Raw genomic sequence first — 24,931 nt, forward strand, 5'->3', positions numbered from 1 at the left:
AATCTGGGGCGCTTATCCTCTTACCTGGTCCCCTGGACCCTATGCTGGGTCCTGTCGTACTTGATCCAGAACAGCTACTCCCCTGGTCTCCCTGGGTCCTCTGGTTTCCTACTCTCGTTGGCGGGAGAGAAGATCTGGAGTCTGGGGTGCTTGGCTCCCGCCGGGATTGGGAGCTCTGTGCAGGTCCCAGGCGATCTGCAGGCACTGGAGCACAGGCCCGGAAGCTGGCCTGTTTACCTGATGGGGCCGGAGGAACAGCTGCTTCCCTGGACTCCCAGCCTCCTCTCCTTTCCTGGTCTCGTTGGCAGGAGAGAAGATCTGGAGTCTGGGGTGCTTGGCTCCCGCCGGGATTGGGAGCTCTGTGCAGTTCCCAGGCGATCTGCAGGCACTGGAGCACAGGCCGGGAAGCAGGCCTGTTTACCTGATGCTGCCGGAGCCCTCTTCTAGGTTTTAATTTCAGTATTTTTGGGCAAATATCCAAGAGTAGAATTATTGGTGTATTTTTTATCTTTTGAGAAACTGCCATAATGTATTTCATAGCCACTATATGTTTGTACTATCATCAATAGTGCGTACTTGTCGGAATGACTCCCATGCTCGCCAACAGTTGCTATTTCAGGTATAATCCTTATTGTTGGGTGTGGGTATTTGTTGTTTGTTTGTTTTGCTGTTGTAATAGTTGTGTGCACTTGTGTCTTTGCCTCATCGTGGTTTTGAGTCACACTTTGCTACTGTTTACAGATAATGGTCATCTCTTCATGCATCTTTTGCTTATCTTATGTGCAGGAATGTCATCCAAGTCTGTTGTTCAGTGTTTATTTGGGGTTATTTAGTTCTTGTTTCTTGATAGTAGTTTCTAGAAGTTCTCTCTCTTTTTAGATTTTCTTTATTTTATGTGTATGGCTGTTTTACCTGCATGTATGTTTGTGTACCTTATAAACATGGTACCCATGGGGGCCAGAAAAGGGTATCAGATCTCTTGGAACTGAAGTTACAGACAATTGTGAGCTGTCATCTGGGTGCTGAACCTGGTTCTTCTGTAAGAGCAGCCAGTGCTCTTAACCACTGAGCCATGTCTCCAGCCCTCTTATAGGAATTCTTGATATATTATGGAGATTAATCATGTATCAGATACTTGTTTTGCAAAAATTTTTCGCAGTTTTGTTTTCATTGTATTGATTTTCCCCTTTGCTGTATAGAAACAATTTATGGGTCTGGTGAGGTAGGTGGCTCAAGGAAGGAGGTGCTTGCTGCCAACACTGATGACCTCAACTTAATGCCCAGGACCGTCCTGCTTGGTAGAATAAATAGATGGTAGATACCCAGTTTGTTCAGCATTTGTTGAGAGAATATCCTTTTTCCTTCTCCATTATTGTAACCCATGTCAAAGACCATGCACTTCCATTTGGATCACTTTCTAAAGATGTCTTTATCGGAGCCATGGTCCCTTGTTTTTTTCATGTGTGTCTTAACTTGTATTGGAGCTGTGTATGAAAGCCCAGCCACCCTCACAGTGTGTATGAACTGACTTTTTGTGGGTGTGTCTTGGCAGGATTCTGAAACCTTGTCTGGTGAGATTGTGACTGCTCTGGACCTGTGTGTATGCATTTTTATTTACTTGTTTTTTTAAGAATCTGCCAGCTGCATAGGAACATTAACCCTTGCTCTTGTTTTGCACATGTCCATTGCTTTTAGGGTCTGGCTCTACTGTAGCTAGGCACTCTGCCTTTTCTGGCCTCTGTAACTGAAGAGACACCTAGAGCATACTTCCTTCTCATCAGTGTGTACCTTTTTCTTAACCAGTAATCCTCTGGAGATTCCATTTATATTTCTGTGCATGTCAGTAAGGTTCTACAGTATAGGATAGTCAGAGCTTTTGCCCATTGAAGGATACCAGGTTGCTTTCAAGTTACAAATAAAATCGCTTTGCTAATCCATGTGCAGATTTGTGTGTGATGTAAGTTCTCATTTGTGTGCTGGGTACCCAGAGTACATGAGATTGGGTGGTAGTGACATGTTTAATTTCATAGAAACTGCCAGTCTGCTTTCTAGAGCGCCATTTTTCAGGCTTCCCTAATGTATGAGTGACCCAGTTTCTCTGCATGCGCCTCAGCATTTGGCATTAGTTTAGCCAGAGTGTTCCCATGTGATGCAGCGTTTCAGTAGCTGTGCAGTGGCGTCTCATTGTGGTGTTAGACTTCACTTTTCTAATGGCCAGTGATGCTGACATGTGATGATACAAAGAATCTTCCCATGTGCTCACTTGCTGGTGGTATGTCCCCTTTAGTGAACTGTGTCCTCTACTCGTTTTCTAATTGAATTCCTTGCCTTCAGGGTTCCTTATGTGCCATTGATACTGATTTTTTGGCTGGATATATGGTTTGCAAGTATTACCTCCTGATCTATAGTTTATATTTTCATTCTTTTTCTATGTAGGTTCTTTTTTTGCACAGGAAAAATTGCTCTTAAGAAATTCTATTAGTTTTTCTTCTTGTGGATGTGTTTGTAGTAGCAAACTTCTTAGTGTAGGTCTGCAGAGTCCTATGGCTCTCTCCTCTAATTTTACATGTAACTTTGAGGTCCATTTCAGATAATTTTTGCTTAAAACAAGAGGCTCGGGTTGAGACTCCTTGTCCCGCCTTTACCGCGGTTGTCCATCTGTGTGTTTCCTGTGTTGACTTTGGCTTTAGTTTGGACTCTCAGCTATTGACCTGTGTGTTTATCTCTTTGCTGATACCTGTCTTGGTCAGTGTGCCGATAAATGGAGCCTTTCAGTGGGATCGGCTGCCTCCCACTTCATTCTTTTTACAAATTATTTTAGGTATACTGATCCTTTGCTTTTCCAAATAAATGTTAAGCTCTTATTTTTTCCTATCTACAAACAAATACTGCTGGGAATTATCTAGGTATTGTGTTAAACCTGTGCACTATCTTGGGGCATAGCAACATCTGGTTTGTTGGCTGTTTCTCCTCTCCGGCCAGCATTTGATGCAGTTTTATGTTTCTTTACATGTTCCAAATGTGATGTTGAAAACTGGATGTTTTAGGTAATGTAAGCTGTCTGGATAGATTCCTCCCTTCTCCTGGGCTCATTTTTGTTGCTGTTTGTTTGTCCATTTAATTAATGACTTGGCTGGACTGTGTTTGTGAAGCCTGTTTCTCTTACAGCATGAAGCCTGTAACGTTGTTCCTCTGAGGGTGCATTCCTGAGTGTGTGCGTGGTCACCTGGGATGACAGTGGATTTATTAGGCTCTTTAGCTGTGTCTTTTTCTGGTTTTTGTTAGACTTTCTGCCTTTGCGAGTGCCTAACACAGCTGTTTGGCTCTGTAAATTGCTGATGGGCTAGAGTGAGTGTGTGTGTGTGTAGTGTTCTTGATATGATCCAATTGAATTTGAGAACATTGTGACAGTTTTTGAGGTCAACCTTTGAGATTTGTTCTCACTCCAAGGGGACTCTTTTTATTGAAAATAACTTTTCAATAATGTATTTGGTCATTTTTCCACTCTTCCCATTTCTCCTCCCCACCTCCTTACCAACCCAACTTCATGCTCTTTCTTTCTCCCCCTCCTAAAAAAAAGAAATGCACACACACACACACACACACACATACACACAAACACACACACAACCCCTACAAAAATAGAAACCAAAATATACAAGCAAAAGATCAGTAAGAACAAAAAACAAACAAACAAAATCCAGCAAAATGAGACAAAGTTCTACAAAAATACCATTGAGTTCATTTTCTGTTGGCCCTACTCCTGGGCATGGGGCCTACTGTGAAGTAGTATGGTTAATATGCCTAGAGAGACTCCATTGTAGATAACTAATATTGCCTTTTGCCAGTAGGTATCAGTTGCAGATGGCTTCTTGATTAGGAATGGGAAGCCATGTCTACTTCCCATGCTCCATGCCAGGACTCTGGCTTGATCCTGTATGTAAAAGCTTACAGGTGCTGCCACAGTCCCTGTGAGTTCGTTTGTGTATCAGTCCTGTTGTGTCTGGAAGATACTGTTACCTTGGAGTCATCCATCACCTCTGACTCTTAGAAATATCCTGTCCCCTCTTCTGCATAGATCCATGATCCTTGAGGGGAGGTTTTGATAAAGGCATCCCATTTAGGACTGAGTGCTCCCAAGTGTCTCACTCTCTGCACCCTGTCCAGTTGTCGATCTCAGTCCCAAAGGGACCGCTTTTAATTCTGTCTCTTTATTGTTCTTCCTGATAAACTAGGTGATAGTAGGTTAGCTTTCAGAAACCACCATATTTCCGTGAGCTGCTTAAAACAAAAATTGTCAGTGTTTTCAGGATTGCCCATAGGCTTGAATTTTCTTACATCCTGTAGCAAATAAAGTCCCTTTGTTTTAGAGAGTGTTGGCATTCTCCCCTCTCATGGACTGCATTGTCCTTGGGCAAAGTTATGGAGCCATTGCCCTGTGGTGGCAATCTGATGCAATGGTCCACTTCTCTTGGGATGACAGCTCTGTTCTGTGATCAAGTTGCCAGGTACAGAAGGTAGTTTCTGATCCTCGTGGTTTCTGTATTCTGATGAAGAGGAAAGTGCCAGTGTCTCTGCCTGTGTAGATGACTACTTTATGGGTTACAGCTGTGTGGAAGAAATCTGCCAACATCTTGGCTCTGTAAACCAGAAATTTGGCTTCTACAGCTTGCAGCCAGGAAAAATGAGAAATCTTGGTAGTCTGCTCCTTCCAGGAGATACTAGGCTATATTCCTTTCTGGGAGGCTGAGGAACAAGAGAACTACATCATCTTAGCCATCTTAGGTTGGAGAAAGGAGAGCACTTTGTGGTTTGAAAGCCAAAAGAAGAGAGACACTGGCTAAGGTTTAGAAGGGTTGCAAGTGTGAATATTCTGGTGTTTTCATACTTAACTTGACATGTCTGCAACGTAATATGTAGGAAATGTCAACCAGAGAACGAATCCCACCTGAACTTCCAGGGTTGTCCACGGAATTTACTGGGGTTTCATTATGTTGGCATGATAGATTGAATCTCATTGGCTGTGAAGTTCATATTACCTTAAGCCTTTGGAGGTGAGGCTAATCATGTGGTTCAAAACCCCAGGTCTTTCTGACATGATGTCCCTGACCTCCACTGCCATTATTCTCCTCCTTCACTCTCTACTGTCTAGAGACCTACCATTAGTTGTCTAACTAGCATAAACTCTTGTGTGCTCACACCAATCAGGAATTACAAAAACACTCTTTCTACTTAAGAAGTTTGAGGAGGCTTTAGATGTTGCCTCCCAGGAACTGAGAGCAAAGGCTATTCAAATAATTTATTTCAGAAGGAAATTGGTTTTGTTTGCCAGATTTCCTTAGGATAGGTGTGTGACTTTTGTTTATGCTGCATTTGTTTAACTCTGTGAAACTGTGCTAATGTGCCTGTCTAAAACACCTACCTGGTGGTCCTAATAAAGAGCTGAATGGCCGATAGGAAGGCAGGAGCAAGGATATGTGGGGCTGCAGACAGAGAATATGAATAGAAGGAGAAAGAGGAACAGTGAGAGAACAAGGAGAGGAGAATGTCAGGGGACAGCCACCCAACCATTTAGCCACCCTGCCACCCAGTAATCCACAGAGCAAGAGTAAGATTTACAGAATTAAGAGAACAGGTAAAGCCCAGAGGCAAAAGGTAGGTGGAATAGCTTAAGATAAATGCTGGCTAGAAACAAGCCAAACTCAGGCCAGGCATTTGTAAGTAATAATAAGATGTGAGTTATTTGGGAGCTGGATGGCAGGCCCCCCCAAAAGAGAAAAGCATGTTACTACAGGATAGTTTCGAGACTGTTGGGTTTGTGCTTGTTGTGGTTATATGGAATGGATGCATGCATCTTCTCGGCTTGTCATTTGGAAGCAGATTCTCCCACTTTGTTTTAATTAATGCTTATAAAGTTTATCTATTTTTCCTTATTCTTTTATTTTTAACTTGCCTATATCATTATGTTTGGCATGAGCTTCTTGTGAATAAGCATATAGTTAGTGTGCCCTATTCTCAAACTTAAAATGCTAATCTTTTAATTGATATATGTAGATAATTAATATTTAATGTCACTAGTATATATTAAACTTTAAGCCTGCCATTTTATTTTGTTTTCTGGTTTCTTTCCTTCTTTTATTTTCCTGTGGATTTCTTGACTACTATTTAGATGACACTTAGATGTCATTTTTGTAGTTTTTTCAGTGGTTGCATTGAGTTTCGTGTTGCATAATAGGCTGCCCTTATTCTTAAAAGGTGCATTCCACACAAACCCCTTGTAACACAAAACTTTGTAAGACTTTTTTACTGATACTTTATGGAGTTTGTGCATCCCATTCCTCTCCCTGTCTCTTCATGTCTGCCCTTTGCCCTTGCAACCTCCCCCTCCTCAATAAAATAAAATTTAAAGGAACAGCAAAAAAGCAATAATCAAACTGAGGTCTTGGCATGGAAGCTGTAGTGTAACACAGTGAGTCACACAGTATATCGTTTAATCCATACATCTTGTGTTTATTGCAGTGAGTCATTGGTCTGACTTGAGGCCTCTGGCTTCTGCTACACCATCAGTACTGGCCCCTCTCTGGGACTCCTCTTGGATATCCTGTTGTTGCCTTGTGTCATGGAGATCCTGCAGCTTTGGATCTACAGGTCCAGCCCCTTCACATGCTCCAGCAGTTCGTAGATTCAGTGGCTGTTGGGGTGGGCCAACTAATTGCCTTCGTTCTGGGCAGTAGCTAGGCTGGTCAGCCTGCCACCTCTCCTGCGTTGACACCACTAGTGTGAGTTCTCCAGCATTGCCCCAGCTAGCTCAGCCACTGCAGCAGGCAGCAAGGAGGGGGACCAGTTCTCTTGCTTTATGCCCTCAGGGCTGGCTCAACTGCACCCATACCACCAGGGCCAGCTCTACTGTTTTGCCTAGGTGATGTGCAGGGCCTGCTCTCCTGATTGCTGCAGTTGGTGAGATGCAGGGCCTGCTCTCCTGTCTCTCGCAGGTTTTCCCTCACCCATGTCTCCACATGGCATGAGGGGGCAGCTTTCCTGCTCTCAGGTCTAGTTCACCTGCACCCCACCAACAGGGCCAGCTCTGCTTCATTGCCCAGCTTGCTCTCCCCAGTGCTGCAGGGCCGGAGCACTAACCCTTGAATGTGTTGTTTCTTTTCTCCGAGCACTAACCCTTGAATGTGTTGTTTCTTTTCTCCGAGCACTAACCCTTTAATGTGTTGTTTCTTTTCTCCGAGCACTAACCCTTTAATGTGTTGTTTCTTTTCTCCGAGCACTAACCCTTGAATGTGTTGTTTCTTTTCTCCGAGCACTAACCCTTTAATGTGTTGTTTCTTTTCTCCGAGCACTAACCCTTTAATGTGTTGTTTCTTTTCTAGTAAGACCTGCAGCTTTGCCAGAGTATCAGAGCTAGTCTGTGCTTTGATTTTATGTTCAAATGTTTCCTTTTGTTTAAATTAGGATATAATTACATCATTGCCCCTTCTCTTTCCTTCCTCCAAACCCTCTCGTGTCCCTCCAATCATAGACTCTTTCTCTTCAATTGTTTTATATTGTATGCATGCATAAATATATAAATACAACAAGCTGAGTCTACCCAGTGCTACTATGTACGTGTTTTCAAGGATGACCATTTAGTGCTGGACAGCCAACCAAGGGACTTCATTCTCAGAGAAGTCTACTCCTGCTCTCAGCTTCCCTCTTCACCTGTAGCTTTCTGGCTAGGGATGGGCCCATGAGAGTCACCTCCTTCCACATTAGCATATCTATTGGGTTCCTTGTTCAGGTCATGTTTAGACCTCCACATTGTTGTGGTATCATGAGCTTCCCTGTCACTCTAGAAGACACAATCTCAGTAGATTTCGTAGTCCCCCCCATTCTTAAAGACCTTCAGCTTCTTGTTATGCAGTGTCCTGAGTCTTAGGTGTGGGAGTTGTGCAGTAGAAATATTCATTCAGCACATGCACCTTGTGTTTAGTTGTTCTCTGCACTTTGCACAGTCCAGCTTGCTGTAATAGTCTCCATGCGTTACAAAGAGAAGGTTTTTGGATGAGAGGTGAGAGCAATGCTCATCTGAGGGTGCAGGGAAAGTTTTAGAATGCAGTTAGGAAATGGAGTCTGGTAAAGTGGTGGTGGTAGCCGGTTCTCTTCTAAGATCCATGACCTCACTAACCCCAGGTAGTTGTTCAGGTTTCCAGTACCAGGGCGATCACTCTCCTATTGAGTGAATCTGAAGTCCAATTAGAGAGCTGTTGGTTACCACCAAAGTATGTGCACCACTGGTGCATCCTTAGGGTGCCTTGTCACGCTAGTCATGTGGCTCATAGGGCCACGGCTGGGTAGGACTGTTGATTGCTTCCCTCCCTTGGAACTTTGCATGGCACCTTCGGGTGCTATGAATATTAGTCCTCAGAGAGGAGACTTCCAGGTCAGATTTAATTTGGATCCTCCCCAATCCTGTGTCCAAAATGCATGATGTCTTCAACCTCTGGGAGGCAACCAAGGGCAACAGCAGTACCCTATAATACTTCCGGGAAATCTTGGACTCCCCTGACCAACAACTAGAAAGGGGATTTCTCATGCCAGGTGCTGGGGTTTCTGTTGGTCTTTGGCTCTCTGAGTGGAGAGCATTGTTTACCCAAATTATAGAGCTTCGTGTGTGTGTGTGTGTGTGTGTGTGTGTGTGTGTGTGTGTGTGAGTATGTATGTACACTTGTATGTATTATATGTAATTTTAAGTAAATAAAAAATAATTTTCTTTGTGGCTTTTCAAACATCCTTAGTGTTATTTCCTCCCTCCCTGTACTGATACCCTCTTCCCCAGTTAAAGCCCCCTCCTTTGTATTTCCCATTTTCCTCTTCCTATCACTTTGGACCCGTTAGTAAGGAAATGAGGACTTCTTGAGTGTAAGTGATACTGCAGAAGTCTAATAGTAGGGGTGGCTAGTAAATAACCAGACGGTGAGTGGCATGTATACTGTGGATGAAGTAATGATCCCTGAAGATCCATTCTTTTCATTCTCCAGCCACTGAACTTGTCCATTGTACTTTCAATTTTGTTGTAAGTTTTTAAAAGTTCCACTTGATTCTTTCAGTCTGTCTGTCTCTGTCTGTCTGTCTGTCTGTCTGTCTCTGTCTGTCTGTCTGTCTCTGTCTGTTTCTCTGTCTCTGTCTCTCCTCTCCTCTCTCTCTCTGCTCTCTGTCTGCCTCTCCTTCCTCCTCTTCCCCCCACCCTCAGACTGGCCACTAGCTTGCTGTGTTCCTTCCTCCTCTGCCTCCTACGTGCTGGGATCACAGGCTTGTGCCACCACCCACCTGTCTTCTTCCCTCCTTTGTTCAGACCTTTCTGTTTGCTGAGGCTCCCTGGTTTTCCCTTGTGTTACCTATTTATATTTGCCCATTGGAGAGTTTTATTATGGATGCTTTCAATTTTTTGTTAGATTATTTTACAAATCTCTCTCATATTGTTGGCTTCTTTGGTTTTACTTTTTCACTCAATTTGGTATTTTTGTTGTTGTTCTTTTAACTAGTGTTTTTTTTTTCTTTAATCTAGGTACTATAAATCCTAAAGCTGCTTATTACTCAGTGTTGTAGTTACTTTTCTATTGCTGTAAAGAGACACCATGACCAAGACAATTTATAGAAGAAAGAGCTTATTGGGGCCTACAGTTTCAGAGGGTGTGCCCCGTGCTAACATGACAGGGAACATGGCAGCAGGCAGGCATGGGACCAGGACCAGTAGTTGAGAGCTTACATCTAATCCACAAATATAGGGCAGAGAGAGAAAGAGAGGGAGGGAGGGAGGAGGAGAGAGAGAGAGAGAGAGAGAGAGAGAGAGAGAGAGAGAGAGAGAGATTGAGATCTAACTGAGAGTGTCATAAACTATTAAAACCTCAAACCCCACCCCCAGTGATACATCTCTTCCAAGAAGGCCACACCTCCTGACCGACCTTCTCAAACAGTTCTACCAACTGGGGCTGAAGTACCCGACTGCGTAAGCATGGGGTGGGGGTGGGGCATTCTCATTCAAGCCACCACATCCAGGTAACCTTGAATGAGTTTCGCTAACAGTTTTCTCAGCTTTAATATAGGAAAATGATAAGCTCTGCTTCACGGTGGTGGTGGGAATTAAGTAATGCTAGGGAAATGCTGGACAGTGCCAGGATTCTATCAGCAGTGTAGCTGTGCACAGTGCTTACCCCTCAGAAAGTCCCACAGTGGATATCAAAGGCAAGATCAGGAACAAAAGCTAGACGGTGGGAGATTGGGTCAGGACCTTTAAATAAAGAGTGATTATAATGGAATGTAACAGACCCCAACAGGTAAATGCCATGTTTAGTTGAAGTCCACAAGCAAAACTGAGTTCAGAGAAGGTACAGACCTAGGGTAGTTATGTGGAAAAAAGCTTATCCAAAAATAGCAATGAACATTTGAATACTGTACAATGGCAATGGCTGTTTAGAACAACTGGAATCTGTTTTGGCAGAAGTGTGTTTTGTTTATCACAACAGAAATGTAAATATAGTTTTCTGGGAAACCTAAATGACAAGTTAAAGATCCTTAAATGTACGTACCTTAAATTGTTATTTGGTTATATTTTGAATCATTTTATTATTAAAAGGCAACTTAATTTTACAGCATGAAAAAACTGAATTTTGGTTGATCTATATAATTCCCAGTGTTCAAATTGAAAATACTCAGAAATTGACTACCAATTACTTAAATTTACATGTCACAGCCACCCTTTTTGGTGGACTCTAGAAGGAATCTTCTTTATCCACACAGGCAACTCAGTTTAGACTTTGCTGTGTAGTGGGGTACCACTATTCCATTAGAGTGCTTGTACTGAGATGATGCTGTGAGGACTGAGAGCATCTTATTTCTCTGTTGTATTGCTCTTGTGATAACAGTATAGAAGTCAGGGGCAGTAATATGACACCTATAATCCCAGTGTCCAGTGGGGCCAGCCAGGGATACATAAAGGGATCCTGTCTAAAAGCAAAATTAAGAAATCTTCAGTCTGGAATAATGACATTAACTTTCTTGATTGCCTTCTCTTTTTATTTTGAATGTGTTTCTTTTTATTAGTTCTTTGAGAAGTTATACAGTGTGTGTAGGTTGTTTTCATTTCTCTTTGATTCCTCCAAAATCTACCTCCCCAGTCCCAACCTTTCTTGTTTCTTGACTTACTGAACTAAGTATATAATTTATAGTTATAAAATTGAAATTATTTAAATAAGAATTGCATATAGTCTGCATGTAGATATTGAAAAATGGAGGAATAGTAACATTTCACTTACCTAGTTGGAAAATATTTTCATAATTGTAATTGAAGTATGGTAAACTGTGTGTGACATGTGTACTCTGATCCCTTGTGGCATGTTTATACGCCTGTGAAGTGAACTTCTACCTCCCCAAAGTTTCCTCATGTCCTTTCGTAGTCTGCCACTCTTGCCAACTCCATTCCCAGGCAGCCACTGACCTGCCCTCTGTCACTGTTAATAAATGACAACATTGTTCAAGTTTAATATCCAATCCTGAATAGGAAATAAGACACTTTCAAATATTTCTGTGGGAATGTGAAGTTAGTACAGCTTATTTGGAGGGTACTTCACTAATGTAAAATTTAAAAAAAAGAATATAGAAATGCATATCCGTTGAGTTAAAATTCTGCTTCCATTTAAAGGAAACAAATGTTCATGTGAACAAGGATTTAAATACAAGAAAGTTCGTCACTGTGTTTATAGTTGTCAAAATTAGAAAGAAATTCAATGTGCATCAGTGTAGTTTTTTTTTTAATGTGGTACTGGGGTTAAACCCAGACCTCTGTATGTACTGGGAAGAACTCTACCACTGAGCTGTTTCCCTACCTATTTCCTGGAACTGCTTTAAAAACAATAGTTCATATAGCCAAAATGCCATGCTTTTAAAATTAATACAGAAGTGTTACTTTATAAACAACAAACTTCGTGTAATAGTCCTGGACTTTGATTTCTCTTAAAGTTACAACAAGTAAAAAGTATGTAGATGAAAAGGACTAAGAGCATCTTTTTTGTTTGTTTGTTTTTCGAGACAGGGTTTCTCTGTGGTTTTTGGAGGCTGTCCTGGAACTAGCTCTTGTAGACTAGGCTGGTCTCGAACTTAGAGAGATCCCCCTGCCTCTGCCTCCTGAGTGCTGGGATTAAAGGCGTGCACCACCACCGCCCGGCAGACTATAAGCATCTTAAAGCAACTGATTTGCCTTCTGCTGGCTATGGAGATTTCGCTGTATTTCCTCCAGTTCCTTTTGTCTTCACATTTTAAATCAAAACTTCTTTAGAATTAAATAAACACTAACACTTACTAATATATAGAACTTGAAAACCAACACAAAGTTATAAAGAGCACAATAAAACTGAGTGTCTGTTTTAAGCTGACTCTGTTGTGTGAAAGCACAAAGCTTTGATGTGCTTTTGGAGTCAGGGACAGGATTGCTGCCTTTGCCCTTGCTCCCGTACTCTCTCTACATCCTGTGGTGAGAACTGGGTAGTCACCTGCTGGAGGTTTCTAGCAGCACAAACTCCAGGCCCTTCCTGTGTCCATGCTGTCTCTCCGCCTTAGTTCTCTCCTCACTCCTGTACCTAGTGGGACACATGCTACACATGTATGATCTGTTTTAGTTTTCTTGCCCTATCAAGCTGTCAATAACTTCAAGTCAGACAGTATTATTGGCACTATGTCCAGAACAGGCCAATTAGAATTGAAGTTAGGAGCAGTGAGGGAGTGGAGGACAGTGTGTGTGCGTGTGCATATAGCTATCAGTCTGGACAGTCAGAAAGTGTGTCTGGAGGGTAGGCTCTTCATAAAGAATTGGTAGGACAGAATGGAGCAATAGAGAGTCAGAAGGGCTTCTTGTGTAATCTGAAGAACTTTAGATACTATAGTGTCAGTGATGGAAAACCAGTGCATGATGGGAGTAAGAGAATGATCTAGTCAATGAAGCCCTGGACCCTTCTTATCTCCACATTCTATTGATGAAAAATCTAGAAACTAGTCAAAAAGGGTCCTGAACCCCAGGGAAGCATGAAAACAGCCATGTGGCACTAGTCATACCAAAAGTGGTAGGAAAAAATTAACTATCTTTGTGCTACATTTCTAGCCCATGGCATTGTTCTTGTAGTCGAGGCCACCCTCCTGCCAGCTCCCAGATTCTCCCTGAGAAGGAAAAAGATGTGACTTGTGCCCCTGCACACTGCTCTGAGGTCCACTCAGGTGACTGGCTTCTGTTTAGCCTGTCTGAGAATGTTAATGGGTGTGGCACAGTCAGCCACCCAGGGCCATTGAGAAGAGAGAAAGGTGAGGGCTAGAGTAGCCACTTCTCCAAGTCTAACCCAGAACTAGCAGTCGAAAGCCTCTCATGTCTGGAGAGAGAGCTCAGGGGCTTAAAGCATTTAATGCCTCTTACGGAAGACCTAAGTTAGGCTCGCAGCCCCCACGTCAGATGGCTCACAACTGTAGTTCTGGGGATCCTAACCCTCTCTGACCCCCTCCACATACATACGCTATAGCTCAAAGGTAAAAGGAGTTCGTTATTCAAGACAGCAACTCTGAGGAGTCAGCTTTGCTGCCGCCTGAGGCCATGTTGGTGCCATGGTCCATCCTGCTACTGGGGGCCACGTTGGGGTCTGTTTTCCATGGCGTCACTGGGGAGCATGTTGAGGTTCTTGGTGTGTGCTGCTGCTGGAAACCACATTTATGCTCCCACTGGCTGTTACGGGCAAGGAAGTTTCTTTTGCAGTGGCATCATTGACTGAGACTCATAATTGGGAAAGACATTGGTGGCTTTTGCAAATTCCCCACCCCCACAAAGAAACAGTCTAGACAGAAAACAAGTAGCTCCTCACAGTTGATGGCTTCCCCAGAAGGATGCCGTATCTTTAAGGGGCTGGCCACTGGAAGATTGACCATGCCCCAGTGAATATGTGGGCAACACAAATTGAACTTGTGTATTTTTTCTTTTTCTTTGTCTTTTTGGGGGGGAGGCGACATGGGTGTGGGTGGACCTGGGAGGAATGGGAAGCAAGTTTGATGGGGTGCATTGTGTGAAATTCCTAAATAATCAATAAATGAATAATTATTGAGGGGGGAGTAAAATCGAAAAAACAAACAAAAGCTTCAGTGTCCAGACTTGCCTGTGGGATGGCATTGTGAGGATTTGTGGACCAGTAGGCCACTGGATATTTACGTTTGTGTCTCTGAAAATGATATTTTCACTGAGGCTGCCTTTATTTTGTCAATTAATGCTTATTTGGGGATGTTTCCTCTCTTGTATGAGTTTCAAGGCGAAGGTGGTGCACATTCCCAGTCTTCTCCCTATTCAACTCTTACACCTAGTGTTCTCTGAATACATGCTGCAGCCTCTCTACAGGCATGAAGAAGAGGGCTAGTGGACAGATTCCTGCTCCTTTTTAACTATAGCAAAGGAAGTCATTGACATAATAATGCTATAATGTGTTTCTGTTTTAATCATTTTAAGTGCATTGACACTGTGCCTTTATTTTATTCATAGCTCCAAAAGGAATTCTTCATCTTTCTCCTGATGTTTATCAAGAGATGGAAGCCAGCCGCCACAGAGTGACCTCTGGCACGACTCTAGGCTACTTGTCACCCAAAGATATGAACCAGCCTTCAAGTTCTTTCTTCAGTATGTCTCCCTCATCGACTAGTTCAGCCACAGTTGCCAGGGAACTCCTTATGAATGGAACATCTCCTACAGCTGAAGCCATAGGTTTAAAAGGAAGTTCTCCTACTCCCCCTTGCTCTCCAGTACAGTCTTCAAAACAACTGGAATATTTAGCAAGGATTCAAGGCTTTCAGGTATGATTGAAAAGAAAAAAAACAAAAAGAGAAAGTACAACAACCCATCAGCCCCAAATCCTTCATTTCTGTCCATCAGAAGGCTCATTCTTGCCTGCTAATGTGGTTCCCATGCCACTTACATTGTAAATTATTAGGAACACAGAAGACAGAAGAGAGAGCCATAGCACATGCCCTGTTTTCTCTCACTTCTGTCGGGTAACTCTGATGCTGCCTGGCTCTTCGTGTTCGTGGTCATGGTCACATTTACACTCTCACTCTCCCTTTCTCTCACGCCCTCGCTCCCTCCCTCCCTCCCTCCCTCTCCCCATCCCTCCATCCCAGCCTTCCTCCTCTGTCCTGTCTTCCAGTTGGTCTTGAATGGGTGCATCTTCCTTCTCACTCTGTTTTCTGCAAATGAAACTCTGCCTTGAGACATTTGATGTTAGCGTTTTACGTCACTTTCCCTCTTTTTACAATTACGGTTGAGTTTTTCTGCTGCTGATTGGATTTAATAGCAGTTGTGAATTTGCCTTCCTGCAGTTAGTAGTAATGCAGTTACGTTTGTAAGATTCAGCATCCTTGAAGTCTGTTACCTTAGGATTCATTAAACATGGCACTAACAGTAACAGAATGCTTTCTAGTTGTTTGAGGTACAATATTGCATATCTGTTGTACTGGCTCACATGCCGAGCCAGGGAGGTGGAGAAGCATCTTCCTCTGGTGATACAACAGCTGTCTTGTGGTGATCTCTTATCAGCATACAGCTGAATTGTGTGTACGGATTTGAGAATGAAGCTTTCCCCTATTTATTCTTTGTCTCCTATGGGAGGAAAAATACCCTACAAAATCAACACTCATATATACATATATGAGCTTTTAAAATGATTGTTAACTGCAGGAAGGAAAGTTCATGTGTGCTGACTTGTAGTTGCCGTGAAAGATGTGTTCTGAAATGTAACTGCCAATCGACAGGATGGGACTGCAGCTTGCCTTCGTGTAGGAAGATATGACTCCCTACATTTCCCTGTTTTTCACCCCTCCATCTCAGTCTTCCCCCTCAAGACCAAACCTGTAATTTCCTGTAGAAATGTTGTAGAAGATCTGTATTGTGTAGAATGGTCATGTATTATAAACGTTTCACTGGGTCAGTTATACAATGAGGAAGAAGATCATGTGTTGGGAGTATTTTGCATGTTTGATTTGGTTTTCTTACTTCACAGATCCCTTCTGCTTCTTTAAACTCTATGGCCAGGTAGTTGCTAGTGTTTTTAATCAGACTATTAATATGAAGTTAAAGAAGATGTTACCAATTATTGACTCTGTCATCTGAAATTTAAATGCTTCATTTGGGGTTATAATTTTAGAATTTGTTGTTGATCTTAACAATTACAATAAATCACTGTTTAAACAAAAGGCTTTGATTCGTATAGTTAAAAGTACCAGACTTTATTTAGTTCTACTAATAATCTACATAGGATAAATTAAAATAAACTGTGATGAAAAGAAGCCCACTGCTCATTTATAAATGTAGTCCTTTAGAAATGGCTGCAAATGACACTCCATTTCTGTACACACAGCACAAGTCACATCCATCTCTGAGTTAAGTTTTCTTGGTTATATAACAACAGATACAATCTTGCTGCCAGAAGAACCGAAGTTTTTAAGTTCTTTCTGCATTAGTTCTTGGCAATGGTAATGGCTATAATTTTATCCTATCTTCACCTTAACCAGTATGTAGTCTGCTACCCCCATGGCTGGGCTGACTGTTTAGGCTGCTCCTAAGAGTTTGTGCTGAGGTAATACACTCTTATTTATGGGCAAGTTAAACATTTCCAGATCTGTGTATCCTGATTTTACATACTAATGACTCTAAGCTCTAGGTTTTTAAATACCTCTGCTTCTTCACTGGGATGCATAGGCGGTTTTGATGGGAATGTGCTGCTGATAGACCACAGCCTATAGCCACAGCAAGCGGTCTCTCTGGGAAGTGAACTCCAGTCTGTCACATGTGTTTCCATCATCATGTCACTGCAGAGGCTTCTTCGTGGTTAAGAGTTTCAAAGCCTATCTCTTTCTGGTTAATTTTCTCAGGTAGAAAACATACTAAATTTTTGTTTCTTACATGACTTAATTAGACTGTAGCTAGAAATTGTAAGACCAGCTTGTTAGAGATTATATGTCCTTCTATTACTTTATTTCTGGAATTTGAAAAACAATAAATCCTTTTCTTTGTTCCTAGGTCAGTAACTTTTCATTTCATATTGAGCAGTTGTCATTCTTACAGAATGTTGTGTAGATTCTTCTTGGGCCTTCCTTCACCCATTGCAATTTGATCTAAACCTAACTAAGCTACTGAATGTGTTATTTATATTATATTACCAAGTGTAAATACTTGAGTCTGTGAAAAAGTTCTTTAACATAATTTTATCTTCACTTCCCAGTCTTTAATTGAAATTTACAAATGACAAAAAGCTGATTTGCTCAGGCAAATGTAGGTATTAAGTTCACATTTTTCTGTTTAAACTAAAATTATTATGCAGAGAATATCCCTAACAAAATTGATTTCACAGAAAAGAGTGATTGGCACCCGCACATTCCTAGTCACCCTTTTATTCTCAATAATTCCCACCAAAGTTTTTTTAATTTTATTTTGACGTGAATGCATGTGTATGTGTCGGGGGATATGCATGTTTGTGTAGATGCTCTTGGGGACCACAGGCACCAGATCATCTGGATCTGGGTCATAGATAGATGCTGGGAACTGGACTCAGGTCCCTTATAGGAGCTATCTGCTCTCAACTGCAAAGCTGCCTTAGTAGCTCCTGCCACCAAAAGATTTTCAGTATTTCATTATTTTGGAAATGTGTCTTTTGATCCCTTTCATAAATGAGTACTTTTTTCTCTGAAGTCTTATTGAATATGTTTTAATTACTTTTTAAGGCTGAGCATTCTTGCTGATATGTCATTTGTAGAAAAATATTTATATCAATGATTTGTGAACCCCAGATATTGTCTAACATAACCAGCCTGAATCTTTAACCCCTGCACATTTGGAAAAAAAAGTCAAAGTTATAATTAAGTCATAGTACTGCAGTTTCTTGTAAACCTTGTTGGTCTTTAGTTACAATGCCACACTGTTTCAGAATTGCTCAGTGTTAGAGGGAAAATCATGACAACGATGTGCATTTGAGCTGAAGTAGAAGACTTTGCTTACATTGTACTTTACATTCTTCTAAACCTTTGACCTTTACTATGCCTTTCTGTGCTCATATTACTAGTAAATAGTAGAGTGATCAGTTGCTTGTTTAAAGGAGTCATTAGGAAAATTTAATTTGAAATGAAAATGAGTAATTTTAGCAAATTTCCTTCCTAGATGTATTTTAGTTTGTTCTTCTCTGTACTGTGATCATCATTCACTGAAGGGCATCATTTGTGATTCCTTTAGCATAAAGTATATCATTTTATTCTTCATATGAGTGATATAAGGAAGCACTTAATTGGTGTTTCAGTTAAACTATATTAGTATATTTTTCAAAATGTGTTAGATACTGATGCCATTTCTAGCAAAAGGAGAATATGTACTTAAACAGGAAACTTTCTCACACTTAATGCATTTCATCCACCTTCTCTTGAGAAGTTAGCTGCTTTGAGTTCACTGTGATGGTCCAGGCTTTTAAATGTCTACTTGTGGACAGTGTGACATTAATGCAGATTGCACTGTGATGGGGCACAGACAGGTGGGAATCATCCTCTTCCTTTACAGTCTATACGCTGGATACTTCCTAATCCACTTTTTTATCTTCAGAGTGTCTGTTTACAGTGGGATATTTTTGTTGATGGTGGTAGAAGCATTTGTTTTTTAAGACTGTGGTATGTGTTTTTAAATGGACAATAAAAGTATAATTTTGCAAATAGAATATGTAGAAAGAAGCCATTCATCTATACCCCACATAGAAACGTACCCCCCATTTTAAATTCTCCTTGCAACATCACCCTTACTGTGTTGCATCTGAGTTCAGATTTTCATCTAAGCTGTGATGCAATCACAAGGTAGCATGGCAAGAAAGACATACGTGTGGTTCTGGTCTGGGCTTAGCTAGCATGTGCTGCTGTCATTTCCAGTTACTCCTTGAGAGCACCTCTTGGCTTTAACCTCAGCTGCTTTCAGAAGACACAGATACTTAGGCATGCATTTGGTCTTCCTGCAGTGATCTGAAACTAAGGAGTATTCTTTGGGCAACTTAAGTTCATGCAATTTGACTTATTTTTTCAGATATTGTTAGACTTTATGCTGGCTAACCCCCCTGAAGTTTGCAGACTACACATCAAATAACTATTCAATTATAGATCAGCTCCATTGCAGAATTCCAGATCACCTTACTTTACTGAAATATAAAGGATTATAAAGAAAAATCCCATGTTTGAAGAAAGAAATCCTGGTGTGTATAAGGAAACATAATTTGATGAATAACAGCCATTCAGGTAAGAAACAAGGACTTGAATAAAGTAGCCCATAGTTTTACACTCCATTGTTCAGAACTGACCCTATTTTAAATAGCTATAATATATATATTAAATGGTATCATTTTCCCACATTAAAAAAAACATAAAGAAATACTTGGTGTTTTAGAACTGTAAAGGCAAAGACACTCATCTGGAGCCTATCTGCACCGACATGTATATAGTAAGTTGCATAAGATATTTCAAAGGAAAACTAGTATACAAGAAAGGTAGAGTCATTCTCATTACAGGAACTTCAGTATCCACTTGAAATAAGTGGCTGGGCACAGGAGAAAAATGGCTATCGTCATGTATCCTCCCTAAGTCAAACATATTTTGTCAGAAGATATTTCATCTCAACATGAAGATTTTGCTATTTGAAAGTATTTGAAGATCAAATATTTGAAGGAAAATTTGTTTTTTTATTTTAATGTGGATTGTATTTCTTTTTTGTAGAAAGATTAGTAATGATGTGAACTTTTTTTAACCCAGTGACATAAGATTAATTATAGCACCCATTGTGGGGTTGGCAGCCTTGCCATGTTGAATGATTCCAGTGTTGCCCTTTTTTCCAACATTCAGTGCTTTCTAAAGATGCCTAAATTTCCATATAAGTTGTTCTCTCCTTACACTAGGAAACTCTTTTTATTGCATTGATTGACTGCTTGGTTGATTGGTTGGTTGGTTGGTTGGTTGGTTGGTTGATTGATTGACTGGTTGGTTGGTTGGTTGGTTGGTTGGTTGGTTGGTTGGTTGGCTGGTTGGTTGGTTGGTTGGTTGACTGATTGGTTGATTGACTGGTTGGTTGATTGACTGGTTAATTGGTTGATTGGTTGACTGGTTGGTAGTTGGTGAGGGTGGGGCTTATGTGTATATGACTTTGTGTGCATGTGGACGTCAGAAGAGTCTCCATTCTTTCTTTTCATCATGTGAATTCCAGGGATTGAACTCAGGTCATCAAACTTGGTTGCAGGTGTCTTTACCATCTCACCAGCCTACATTTAAAAAAAAGGAAAAGGAAAAAGAAAACACTCTATGGAATAACAAATATGAAAGTCAAAAAAAGTCAAAGTCAAAAAAACCCAGACCACCCACCTTAACACTTGGGGGTATGTGCCTTCTTAGGAGACACAAGAATATGAAAGGGAAGTAAACTGATATTTATGGACTGGTAGTATACATTGATATAGGCATTATGTACATTATGTCAAAAGTGCCCTGTACACTTGTGCTTGGAAATCTTTTGTTGTTGCTCACTTTTTTTCAAATTTTAAACCATAATAGTTGTATAGTGTTTGAATGCTGGTCCCTATAGGGCTAGTGGGTGGTAGTAGCCTGTGATCTATGGGCAGTAGTATCTCTTAACCAGAGGTCAATGATGAATATCTTTATTTCTGGCCTTAACTTTGCACAACTGGTCTGAGCCATCAAAAATTTTGACTGTTTTGACCTGAAAGAGAATTTGGGTTTTGTTCTAAAATAAAGGCACATGCCTTTGATCCCAGCACTCAGGAATATTATTTTAACGTGTGTTACATTTGTTTATGCTGTGGAGCATTTGTTAATGATGCAAAGATGTGTTGCATTTGTTTAACTCTGTGAAACTATGATCCTTTGCCTGTCTAAAACACTTGGTGGCCTAATAAATAGCTAAACATCCAATAGTGGAGCAGGAGAAAGGATAGGTGGGGCTAAAATCAGAGAAAATAAGTAGAAGGAGAAACCTGAGAGGAGAAAGGGCAAGGAGGAAGAGAGATCAAGGAGTGAAAAAAGAAGGGACCAGCCAGCCATGGAGTAAGAGTGAAAGTAAGATTACAGAAGTAAAGAAAAAAGCCCAGAAGCAAAAGGTAGATGGGATAATTTAAGATAAGAAAAACTGGCTAGAAACAAGTCAAGCTAAGTATGGGCATTCATAAGTAAGAATAAACCTCCATGTGTGCTTTATTTAGGAGCTGGGTGGTGGGCCCCCAAACAGCTAAACAACAACACTGAATACAGTCTCATTTGCATCAGTGTTATACCTAATATAACTGTACCTGCCTCTGACTCATCTTTTTGTTAATATGATCTTTTGAAAAAGTTTTCTGTTTTGCTGAAGTAAACTCAGTGTCCCCCACCCACACCCCACACCCCACACCCTCCCCTGTGGTGGGTTTTGCATATTTCATTTTATCTAAGAAATCCTTGGCTACCTAAGGTCTGAGACGTTCTTATTTTTACGCTGGCGAGGGTCAGGGCTAACTCTCCCACTTTTGTGGACCCCCACCCCACTCCCCAAAACTAGCTCTCACCTACCTCAGGTGGTTAATGGATGAATAGGGGAGGTAAAAACATTCTTGAATAGTTTTCTGTTGATAATTTTTCATGATTTTGAAAATAGTTTGAAGCTATCTGGGGAGTTCTCTTTTGAGACAGGCTCTCGTGTAGCCTAGGCTGGCCTTTTGCTGAATAGCCAAGGATAACCTTGAAGTCCTTGATTCCCTTGCCTCTCCTTCCCAGATGCTGGGACTGTAGACATGTGCCACCATGCCTGATGAGGCTGTGGGTTTTTAGGAGAACCTCCCAGAAATGATGCACCCACTCTAATTCTCTGAATGCAGCCCATCGCGAACATCAGACATGTTTTACTTTTGCTTCATTGACCCAACAGTTTAGAAGATTCATGAAGAGGAGCAAAGCCTATTGTGTTCACCAACACTTTACTCTTTGATGTTTGTTCTTTTTAGTGGAGTTCCAAGATTGCCTTTTTGTCATTCCTCCTTTTAATTTTAGCCATTGCTTTAAGGTAGCTGTGCCAATCAAAAACTTTGTTCCCCTTCATTGAAAATGTTTTGGGTTCTCCCTCATCCCTCAAGGGTATTTTCCTATTGAAAACCATGCCATGTGTGCCTTCATGGTTTCTGTTCAGAATGGGCTGCTCAGTGCTTCAAGAGCTTGCCTCGTAAATTCTCAGAAGTGTGGTTATTGTTTGTGGAATCCTTTGACTTTACTCCTTGAGGACTCTCTTCCTTGTTGGCTGATGGCTTCTACCAAGATATGGCAATTTCAGTAATTGATTTTTAGGATTCTTTTTCAGTCCCACCCATTATCTCTTCCCCTTTTGAAACACCAATGAAATGCATATTATTATTTTTTATGGTCCCACAGATCCTTGAGGCTCTGACCTTTTTTTTTTCAGTCTTCTTTCTGTTTTTCAGATTGAGGATTTGTGGAATTTTGTTCTTAGTTTTATTGATTCAGTCTTCCTATTTTGCTGGTAAGCCTATCTCCTGAGTTACACTGTATTTCTTTGGAGAGACTGTTGATTTTCTTCTACTTGTTGTAAGTGTGTGTAATTCATTTTTAGAAACATTTAGAAATACTTTTCAGATAAGTCTGAGTCATCTTGGTGCTGGCATTGGATGTGTGTCTCTTCTCACTCACATTGAGTTTATCCTGTTCCTTGGTATGAGTGGTGTTCTATTGTAGTCACAAGGTTTTAAGGACCGTATTCCTGAAACTCCTGTTTCCAAGTGTCTCCTCTGACACTGCACAGCGTGGGGTGGGCTGGACTGTAATGACATAGTGGGTCATGACTGGAGCAAGTGAAAGCAGGTCTGCTCACCTCATGACAACAGGGAAACTTGTTGAGAGAGGAGGAAGGGGCTGGTATCTCAGTAGTACCCCCAAAGACATGTTCCTAATGATTCCACTTTATTCCACTGGCTTCCCCCTCCAAAGAGGCAGCACTTTGTTACTGTTCTCCACATGGATGACACCCTGATGGGAGGAGGGGCTTGGGTACAGCTGGGTGGTAGTCAAGACTTGAGCCTCCATGTTGTTTACCTTAAAGTGCCCACTGTCAAGGAGAGATAGGAACCGCATTGCCACTCATGTGGTAAAAGTCTTGACTTCCCACTTGCCTTTTACTGTCACCATGTCTGGGGAGTTGACTCTCCTTGGTAGACTCAGGCTTGAAGTTATGAGCTCTCCAAATGGCTTCCGCTGTTGTGATAGGATCAAGTTTGTCTTTTTTCTTCCCACAGTGATAACCTGGAGTAGGACACTTGCTATCTGAAGTTCTCTGTGTTGTTAGTTATTCCTTTTCTGACCCTCTGGGGAGAGAGAATGTTTTGAGGGGCTTATTTTCTCCCCTTCCTCCCTCTCTTCTTCCCTGTATAGCCGTTGGTATTTCCAGGGTGAAGTGCAGCTCACACACAGTCCAGTATGTGTAATACAAAAAGAAAATCCAAAAATTTGCCACTGTGCTAGTCCTGGAGTCCTGAGGTCTCTATTTGTTCTGCATCCTTCTCTGCAAAGTCCTGGGTCCTCTTGGTTCACATGTGCTACCTGGGGCTTTCTGCTTGTATGTGGCAGGGTGAAAAGGAAAAGAAAATCTGTTCACCTGGTATGGAAGCAGAAATTCATAAATGTTCTTTTTAGAATGTTTTTTAAAAATGTAATAATATTTTAAATACAAGATATTTCTATGTATGTCTCTAAAATACAAATTCCTTGGTGGAAAGTAGCACATTCCTCTGTTGTTCTATAACAAAAAGATATAATATCAACATAGAATGGAATGATATATTATCAGTGTGCAATGGAAAGATTTCTAAGGTCTTGTCTCTGAGACCCATGTTCTTGAAGTCCTACCCAATACAATAGACTTCTTAGCTGGCTCTGCTGAGTGAAGAGCTTGCATGAATTAACTCCAAAGATTAGTGGGTTAGTGACCTCTTAACGACAGTTTTCCTTTGACCTTGAAAACCATTTTCCATATGAAACAGTTAATTTTGTATAAAGCCCTGTAGATTTTAGTATGGCTTATTGTGTGTGTGTGTGTGTGTGTGTGTGTGTGTTGTATACCAAACTTCCTACAGAAGAAGAAAGCTCCCTTTGTGGCAGATAGATAATAGGCTTAGAGTCACTTAGCGCTGACAACACAGCTATTGTTACCATTGCCAGATAATTTTTATGTCTTTATACATCACTGACAGATTTGAACACCAAATACAAATAATGTAATTTTGAAAACTCATCAAGACATGTGCTTTCTGTCTCCATCTTTGTAATGTGATTCCATTCACTCACTTGTTCCTCTCCCTTTAGAGGTAATAGTGTAGCAAATATACTACATGTAGAGTAAAACAGGCTATCATTGCATAAAGCCGTGCTATGTGCCCGAACATGGTAAAGGCTTACATTTTTCGAACAAAGGAGTGGATATGATGTTAAGTTCTTGTTATAAAAGAGATGGAGGACAAAAACTTCAGAGGAAATCAGTAACAGACATTGTCCTAATTAATCTTGTTCTTAAAGTTGTACATCTTGTCATATCTTTTATTTTATTGTATAAGATGGGCTACAATAGTAATAAAATACATATTTGTTTTATTAAAAATTATGAGCTAGTCCCAGTACCAAATGAGCTTCACAACAAATTTTATTCATTTTAAAATTAATTAGTTACATATATATGTGTGTGTGTGTGTGTGTGTGTAATGCATACATGGAACTAAAGTAATGTGTGCTAGTAACAAGTTGGTCCTCATGGTAATTTACATATCATTCAATGATAAGTCACGTATCATTAGATGAAAATCTACAGAAA

The 24,931-nt window shown here is 41.0% G+C and overlaps 1 protein-coding gene across 7 annotated transcripts in view; it reads left to right on the forward strand.

Moving 5' to 3' along the window:
- Stau2 (staufen double-stranded RNA binding protein 2) overlaps positions 1-24,931 on the forward strand; it is a 264,400-nt gene that overhangs the window by 136,732 nt on the left and 102,737 nt on the right. For all 7 annotated transcript variants that reach the window (XM_040741416.1, XM_040741415.1, XM_040741414.1 and 4 more), the window contains one exon: positions 14,549-14,856. In XM_040741416.1, coding sequence (XP_040597350.1) covers positions 14,549-14,856 — 308 coding nt within the window. The remainder of the gene's footprint in view (positions 1-14,548; positions 14,857-24,931) is intronic.

This window comes from Mesocricetus auratus, unplaced genomic scaffold (genome assembly GCF_017639785.1).
Source record: "Mesocricetus auratus isolate SY011 unplaced genomic scaffold, BCM_Maur_2.0 Super-Scaffold_6730, whole genome shotgun sequence".
In the NCBI taxonomy this organism is placed as follows: Eukaryota; Metazoa; Chordata; class Mammalia; order Rodentia; family Cricetidae; genus Mesocricetus; species Mesocricetus auratus.